At 48.9% G+C, this 8,879-nt stretch overlaps 1 protein-coding gene across 1 annotated transcript; it reads right to left on the minus strand.

Moving 5' to 3' along the window:
- Window positions 1-5,753: 5,753 nt before the first annotated feature.
- LOC117591937 (gamma-butyrobetaine dioxygenase) lies at window positions 5,754-7,256 on the minus strand. The gene is made up of 2 exons (XM_034285345.1): window positions 6,212-7,256; window positions 5,754-6,146 (listed from the first exon to the last, which is right to left on the minus strand). The coding sequence occupies exons 1-2, from the start codon at window positions 7,111-7,113 to the stop codon at window positions 5,834-5,836; spliced, it is 1,215 nt and encodes a 404-aa protein (XP_034141236.1). The 5' UTR covers window positions 7,114-7,256; the 3' UTR covers window positions 5,754-5,833.
- Between the last annotated feature and the right edge of the window lie 1,623 nt (window positions 7,257-8,879).

The raw sequence follows: 8,879 nt of genomic DNA on the forward strand, positions 1-8,879 counted from the left end.
AAGAGTTGGTAGAGGTGGGTAGCATCAGAGGTTTTTATTGTTAAATTGCATTTCTAAGCCTTAATGCCGAGTGTTCCTGCAGCTTCCTCGAGGGGCACCTCTCTCTGGGGTTGGATTGCCTGCCCCCCCCTCAGTGCTTATGTAGCTGTCAGGGCCACGCCTTGTCGCAGTTGGCACTGTGCAAAACGCCCACGTTGCAGTGGCATCTTCTGTGGCTGCTGCCCGTTGCTGTTGTCAGCGCTTCGATTTTGCAGTTGTAGACAATAAATTTGTGCCCGCTCATTGTCAACTAAAATCAAAAACATAATTCAGAGAGCAACGCAGACACAAACGCAGAGAGCAGAACAGAGGAGAGACCACAATGTTATGCAACATGTCTGGCTGTGTGTGTGTGTGTGTGTCGGTACTTGGCATGAAATTAACACAAATGCCAAAACAGCAGCAGCAGCAGCATGTAGGCGTGGCTGACTGGCTTTGCGAGCCTCAACTCTGGCACGGGCTGGACTCTGTTTGTGCTTGCATTTAATGCGTTTGCAGCACCACAAATCGGCCAATCCATCTAGGCAGACAGATGGCCCCCTGCCAGTGCCCCTCGGCACATGCAAATGACTTCCGGGGGCACATTCGGGTGCGTTGTGTTTGTTTAAAGTAAATAGCAAAATGGCACAAACCTTTAAATACTCGGAGAGCAACACCGAACCACCTAACGACCCACATGACAACCACTAATCTGCACTTGTATGGGACATTATATGGACATTTGTAATTTCCGGTCGATGCCGTTTTTATGACCTACCCCGCCGCTCAGAACGCATAAAAGAAAATTTGCAACAATGGAACTGCCCGAATCGCACTGACTGCTGACCGGAAAAGGCACTAGAAGAAGGGTTCTCCAGCTCGGGTCCCACAACAAACTATTAAAGGCCGGACTCCGACCCACTCCCAGCATGAGGCTCATTGGTGGCGGGGCTGGCACCAATTCGATTCTGTTTACGAGCTCAAAATAGTGCATAAAAAGCCCAGTTTTATTCCCAGCGTCGACGTCTAATGAGGCCCATTGAAGGGAAAAGGGATTGACAGGGGTCCCAAGTAAATATATATATAGGCGGGTGGGGGGGGGGGGGAGCCACATTTGCTTAGCTTGGGAAAATGTTTCGGCTTATTGCCTTATTAAGTTCATAAAAGTGTCAAGTATTTAAAGGCACAAATGGCACACAAATGCTTAGGCCAAAATTATTGCCAGCCAGCCAGTCGAACACACGTGTCCCAAAGGTGTGTGTGTGTGTGTGTGTGTGTACAGGTTGTGTGGCTGTAAAGCAATTATCCAAATTGCTACCCAGCCCGAGGCATTTTGCAAATTTTAAATTTACAACTTTCGTGCACGAAAAACAATGAAGTTTCTGTTTAAGGGAGCTGCTTATGTACGGGTTATGTACGCTGATAAATATGTAAGATTCTTGGCTAAAATAGTTCGAGAGCAATGAGTACAGATGGAAGAAGTTGAAGCATCAATGGGAAGCACAGAAAGGTAAACGCAGATACATTTAATGCACAAATTGAATATTTCTAGCTGCCAAAATCCACTACCAATCTGTAATTACTTTCCAGTTAGCACCAAAATAAATGCACAACCAAGTAGATAAAGGTAAATTGCTAGACGGATTCCACACTGTGCTTAGCCACCCGTATATCGGAGTTTGCCTTCAGCCGGAAGATTGTTTCGGGGCAGAGGGCGGGAGGAGCTCCTTTTTTGTGTGAGGTCGAAGGTGTGGAGGGCAAACAGCATTTGAGTGCTTGCTTCATTTGGTCGGGCCCAAGGTGGAAAAGTCAATACTGCGGCTGTTGTTGGGAAATATTAACTGTCTCTGGTTTCAGGTCTGGGCACGAGGATGCCTGGATAGAGGTAAACCTCAACTATTTGCATACAATTTGTAGAAAATAGAAAATAATCAAAGCAATGTGCAACTAGCCATGAAGGAGGAGCCGACCGAGTCCTGGTCCCTGGATCAGGCAAGAGCTTGCATGGGGCTGGGGCTGGGGCTGGGGTCAGGTCGGGATGTAGGACCTACTTAGCAAACATCAACACCTGTTAAGAGTTACACTCGAGAACAAAGCTGCAAATTGGCTGGCGGTAAGTGCAGCTGTAGCTAAGGGGCGACTCTCACCAGCAACAGGACCAGCAGCACCACAAAACCCAACAGCAGCAGCAGCAACAACAACAACTAATCAATTTAGCAGGAGGCAAGCACAGAGTGTGAACGTGGGGACATGGACCTAGAGAGGGAGGCAATGACGATGACGATGACGATGGAAATTTTGCTGACCGCAGGCAATGGCAGTGTTCCGGGAGCATGACGATGCTCTGGTAGCACGCAGCATGCAGCACGGGTGCCTGCCTTAAACTTCATTATGAGATTTGTGTAATTGTTAACCAATTTAGCGTCACGTTTTGCATGCCACAAGCCAGAGCCAGAGCCAGAGCAAGAGCAGCAAATCCATTCACGACGATAACACCCGTGATATATTGTCCAAATTAGAATGCCCGAAAATGTTATTAATGCAAAATGCTGCTCCATTTCGAGCACTTTGTTGCTTTGTTGTTACTTTACTCCTTGTAGATGTGGGTCTGCATCTCCAGCCTGCAGGCGAATGAACTAAATGTTCAGGCATACAGGAAACGTGAAGCCAGCAAAGGGCAGATTCTTGTTGAATAAATATTTGGAAGAGCAACATACAAAAAAGACCAAAAATAGTTTGCCACATTTACATTTTTTAATGTATAAATAAGGTTTGCATCAATGATTTGTTCTTAGATTTTGAATTAGATTTTGTTTCCGATGGAATTCCAACAGCAAAGAAATAACTATTTCATTTATTATCTAAAGGAACATTTCCCTTTGTAAATTGAAATGTGTAACACATAGTTCCGTGTTCTATATCGATTTTGAGCTCATTTTCATTGTGTGTATTTATGGCGAGTGCAGAAAAATGTATTCAGAATTATTCGCATGGCTTTGCCATTGCTTTGGCCTAATTAAAAATGCGCAAATACCCCGCAAAATATTTGCATTGTTCCCTGGCCAAATGGGGGCCTGGGTTGACCTTTAATGTGTGTGGGGGGGGGGGAGGATATTTGGGTGGGAAAAGCACTTTCGCTTATTGGAAAGGATGCAACCGGAGAGCGGCAGACGCCCGCGAGACGTGGCGAAGGTTTATTGATCGGCGGAATGCTCTTAAGACGCTCGCATAAAAACAATAATGATGGGGTAGGCAGCTGTAAATAGAAATAAATATTTATATGGGCAACATCTATAAATTGAAAGGCAAAAGGGTTGCCTGCACCGCGACACCAAAGTCAGGTGAGACAGGAAGGACTTATAAGCTTTGCCTTCTGCCTCCCCCCCCACCAACCCACACACACAGTCTCGTCCGTAGAGGCAGCAGCATTTGGACTTGGACATTTTTACGATGTGATTTCACATAACCACAACCGACGTGCAGACAAACCGGGAAAGCGGGAAAGCGGGAAAAACGGAGCACAGAGCAACAGCAACAGAATGTGGCAGAGGCAGTGGCAGAGCCAAGAAGCAGACGACATAAGTTGCAGACGCGCTTTGGTGATAAACTTTGAAATTGCCAGAGAGACAGAGAGAGCCCCAGGCAGAGTGTTGTGTGGGGAGGGGGCAGGGAAGTACGAGAATTTATTACACTCCAGCGGCATCACAGATACAAAGATACAAAGAGAAAACACTCCACACACAAACGGATACACAAACGGATTCTAATAAGCAAAATGCGCCGCTGAGCCCGCGCTAATGTCCTGCAACGGCATCAAACGGAAACGAACGGAATTATGGGGCATTACATAACACACACCCATCCAATCAACCACCCAACCACCCAACCAAGCCAACCCTGGCCATCTCACATGCTGAAGCTGCTGCTGTAACCTATACTTTTGAGTTGATTTCAGCGCCCGGGCATGCATGACCAAGTCATTAATTTTGCAGCAAGTCGGAGGCAAAGGATTGTGATTGTGATTGTGATTGTGATTGTGGCCATCCTTTCTTCCGTTTTCTCTTGCCGAGAGTGTCAGCAGGCACAAGGATAAGCAATGCCAGTGTCGCACTTGAGTTGATTTAATTCAATTCATGGACAGACAATGATTGCGTCAATTGCCGCAAGTTTATCATTCGAGACAGCCAGAGTTTGGGGCCATTCCAAAGAGCGGAAATTGTGGAAATTGTACGAGCATTAGTTGGACAATTGTGCTGTCTTCTTTACATACGAATATGCATAGTCTCTTGTGTTGCTGGCGACCTCTTTGCCAATTAGGAGGCACAGGCAGTGGACCCACAAGCAGTGCCAGTACATCACCCAAGGGTGCGATTCAGCACAGGTTTTCAATTACACATTATGACTGTTGCATGGCGTACCCAAAACTGCAGTAAAATTCCACCACCCCGACACACACACACACACACACACGCAGGCAGTGGAAATTGGATTTGCGACTGGGTTTCCTTTCCTTGTTTTTTTGGCTATTTTTGCTGCTCCTTTTTGCATTTGCTGGCGCTTTTTATGTCTGCCCGCACTCTCGCGCCTGTAGCGGCTCGTTGGCTTTTATGAACTTATAAACAAGAGCTCCCAGTCGCAGACCCAGAAGAACAATCCCTTCCCCCACAGTGCGACCCCTTTCTGCCTGTTGCTGGCACCGCCACCTTCTCCAGTGCTTATTATGTGGATTATTAGAGGGATTTACTTGCTGCCATGCACAAATTCATGTGCTCCAAGTCGGATTCCGGATACCGTATACCGTATACCGGATACCGGATTCCGCATTACGGACTGTGGCTGCTGGCTGCCAGCTGGCATCGCTCCTTGCCGCTGCCGTGTCTTGCTGTGTGTTTTTGGTGGCACCATTGACATAAATAAAAAGATTTCGAAGGGATTTGCCTGCGGGCAACCGCACCCAAACCCAAACCCAAAGCAAAACCAAACCAAAACCCACTAGTAAAAGTTGCTTCCTGTCCCGTAAAAATGTTTACCACACACGCGGGTTGTCGCTGGTCTCTGTGTGTGATTTACACACTCCCAGATCCAAGAGCTCAGCCCAGTCAATACTTATTTCGGCATTGCCATAAATTGATAACCAGCTAATCACCACTCAATGGCAGTGTATGCGTCGCCTCAGCTGACTCAGCACAGATCTCCGATAAGCTAATTTTGCTGCCCGGCGTAAACAATGACGTGTGCTGGACTTTCACTTCATGTCGGCTGTTTGCCACACACACACACAGCAACTAAGTAGTATCAGCGATTAATAAGGGTACAGTTTGCCCTGCGCATCGTACAATACCCTTTGAAAAGTGCGAGACGAGCAATGGGTGTAGAATGGGGAATGTTTCTCCTCTTTCTAGCAACTGCAATTCATTTTTATTATAAGTAAATTAATGTCTTTCATTAGAGCTGGAATCTCTGCTACATAAATATATTACTTTCAGCTTCAGTCTTCTTCAGTCTTCAGCTCTTGAAGTCAACACCCAAAGAGCAAATATACCCCAAAGCAAGCAACCAGAATTCGGCTTCAGGGTAGACAGTTTGAATTGGGAAACTAATCAGCCAGATGTCAGACTTTGAATGAGATTAGTTTCAACTCAAGCGAGAGAGTCCAGCCTCTGTTTTGATCACCTCAAAGATCAATTGCCATTTGGCATTTATTATAAAATTATATACAAAGTATGAGCATAATTGTGTGGATACATTTGGGGCCTATGAGTAACATTGAACTTAGAACTTAGTGCTCGATGATGGTGATGATGATTGAGGCCACTCAGCGAGTGGCATTCCTGAGGACACGCAGGCGTGAGTAGACAATGTCCCAGTCGAGGAAGGCGCCAACGAGGTGGCGCACATTGTGGTCCGTGTCGTCATAGCCCGTGCGTCCGTGCACCAGGCGCAGGTTGTTGAAGGTGAGCACATCCCCTGGCGTGGTCTTGAAGCTGCATGCCTGCTCGTTGGCCAGACGCACGAACAGGGCCATCGCCTCGTACCAGGGACGAACCTGCTCCAGCGGCACACTGAAGTGGCTATCGCGCTGCGGAATGCTGTGGTTGATGCGCACATACCGACCCTCGGCATCCAGGCTGCAATCAGACAGGACAAAAGGATTAACCCACCGGGAGCTACTGCTGCCATTCTGATCACTCACTTGATGACTGGGGCACGCCAGATGTTGTGGAACTCCAGGTCTCCGTCTCGGCCAATGTCCGCCCAGTCGACGGGCGTCTGGCAGAGCACCCGGAACTGTGCCGGATGCCGTTCGCGCATCAGATCCGCCACATGGTAGGCGTCCGTGAGGAGATTCACGCCGCCGGGCGAGTCCGACTGCTCGAGCGTGTGCAGCAGCGTCACTCCCGGCTTGTACTCGAAGTAGGGCATGTCCGTGTGCAGGGGCAGGGGCGCCGCCAGATAGGCGTAGTTGCTGGCACCCGGCTGGGCGCGCACGCTGAACTCATCGCCGTAGGTGGTGCGCCGCATGAAGCCCACGCGGTTGCACAGCCGCCGCAGCACGTCAAACTCGAGGGGCGCCTGCCTGACCAGCGCCACGCCATACACGGCCAGCTGGTGGAGCCACTGCTGCAGCTGCTCGTCGCTGGCCAGCAGCTCCTGGTACTGGAACTCGCGACGGATGTGCCCGAACTCCAGGCCGCTCCAGTGCTGCGGCGCGGGGCGGTAAAAGTCGCTCAGGTATCGCGTGCGATGTGCCAGCGCAAAGTCGCGCTCCCGCAGCCAGGCGAAGGGGTACTGGGAGGCGTGGCCGTCGGACCACTGGATGTACAGCAGCTGCTGCTCCACGTCCACGCTCTGCTGCTGCACGCGCACACTCGTGTCCAGGTTGTTCCACAGCTGGGGCAGGCGACTCAGTGTCTGCGGCAGGTAGCACTCCCCGCAGCGGCAGTTGTCGCGCAGCCAAATGTCCGGGAACTGCATGTCCGGCTGGCCAGGACTCTCAACGAGCACCAGGCGCAGCTGATCCTGCTGCAGGTCCAGCTTTGCCTTCGGCTGGAGCCGTGCCAGGGCTCGGCTCAGTTGGGGATCCGCTTGAAACATTTTACACAACCAACAGCGAGGTCTTCTGCCAACGGAATGAGCTTGTGTCTTGGGGCCTGAGCAGCATCAGGCCATGCTCTGCCCCCGTTTGGGGCTACGTGGCCCTACTTCTGGGTGTACGCTGCCAGATAACCGGATGGATGGCTGCTCGCTCGAGCCACGTCGAACCACATCGAGCACTTATCAATCCTTTGTCAGAGGCGCAGAATGTCGTCGCAGCAGTTTTTCATTTCATTGCCGAGTGTCTTGCCGCGCAGCTCTCAGCTCTCAGACTCCGCTGCTCCTTCGAATATGTAAAATTAAAAAATGCAATATTAATTTTGCACAAAACTGCAGGCGTTTGCAATTTTGCATAATTGTTTGTCCGCAGGACAGGGACAGGCCTTTTCACTGCACTGCTGCCAGCCCCCCAGCAGCCCATTGATGTGCCGTCAATCATTGTGTTCAGCGCATTGATCACTTCGTTCGTGCCCCATCCACACTTACGTCCTGTTTCTGTTCCATTTCCCTGCGCTTCCGCCGCGCAGTTGCTGATTGCAGCTCTCTCAGGCAGCAATGGCACAAAAATCATAAACAATAACCATAAAGAATCAGTGGGAAAACAACGCCACGGCACGGCAGCAGCAGCAACAACAATTTCTGGTATCAACTCTCGTGTATGGCGCGATTTTTAATTATCACTTTCGCATTTGGTTCACCTTCCCTCCCCCCCCCGTATCTATCCATCTATGGCTCGCTCGCTCGCTCGTCTCTTGTCGAGTCGCGTTTCCATTTCCATCGAACAAAGAAAGCGAAGCGAACAATCCATGGCATGCTCAGCTCTCAGCTCACACAGTGAGATGAGATTCTTCTAGGCCCCCAGGAACCCAGGCCACCCTCTCACCAGGCCACTCCAATAGTTAGGGTATGCTGCAGGGCATAACCGAAGTGGAAAGTCGCTTTGCAAATGCAAAAATGCCATCAAAAATGTTGCCAAATAAACGATTAAACTTGTTAATAAAATGGATTAAAAATGTGTGTTTTAAAGTGGAAAGACCAGCACTAAAAGTACATCAATGCCAAAGGCATTTATTTCCTTTTCTGTTGATTGAAAACCCCCAACTAAAAAGAGCATTGAACAATCGCTGTGACCACCTGCAATTGGAAATGGCTTTTGCTGAGCAACGGCAGAACTTTATTGTTTTCAATTAAAAACACTCACAGCCCATTCGGTCGGCACTGCCAGTTGTCAGCACAGTGCTGTGCTGGGCTCGAAAGGCGGCTAAAAGGCTCGAGCAGACAGCAGCAGCAACGTGACACAATTGCAGACGCAAGTGAAATGTAATGAGGTGTAATGAAAATGCATTCAAGTGACAGTTTTTACCCGCACTCCCACTCCCATTCCAAGTCCCATTCCCCACGTGCACTTAACAATATTCAGGAACAACAATAGTGGGGAATATCGATGCAGCGCCGACTGAGTAATGAGTGAATGTCGCAAGAGCCGTAAAAGCCTGCCATGAATGATGGATATTTGAATGTTTTAAATGGCAGCCGCAAATCCGTTCCAAAACAAACCGCAAATTATGCGGATGCAAACATCGATTCAACACTTTTGAAAGCCGCAAAATTGTTCCAACAAAAACAAAAACAAAAACAAAAACCTAAATGGAAATTAGTTTATTGAATTGCCCATCCCAACCCTTCCACCGCTTGTCCGTCCGCCAATCAACTGGTAAATAAATCAAATTTCATGGCTTACATCTTTTTTTCAGCTTATTCACAGC

The sequence above is a fragment of the Drosophila guanche genome, unplaced genomic scaffold (genome assembly GCF_900245975.1).
Source record: "Drosophila guanche unplaced genomic scaffold, DGUA_6, whole genome shotgun sequence".
NCBI lineage: Eukaryota > Metazoa > Arthropoda > Insecta > Diptera > Drosophilidae > Drosophila > Drosophila guanche.

What these genes read in the sequence shown, in the direction of transcription:
- LOC117591937 (XM_034285345.1), bottom strand. Translation starts at nt 7,113, where the DNA reads ATGTTTCAAGCGGATCCCCAACTGAGCCGAGCCCTGGCACGGCTCCAG. An exon ending in TGGCGTGCCCCAGTCATCAA is followed by an intron (nt 6,147 to 6,211) that starts GTGAGTGATCAG and finishes GTCTGATTGCAG; the next exon opens with CCTGGATGCCGAGGGTCGGT.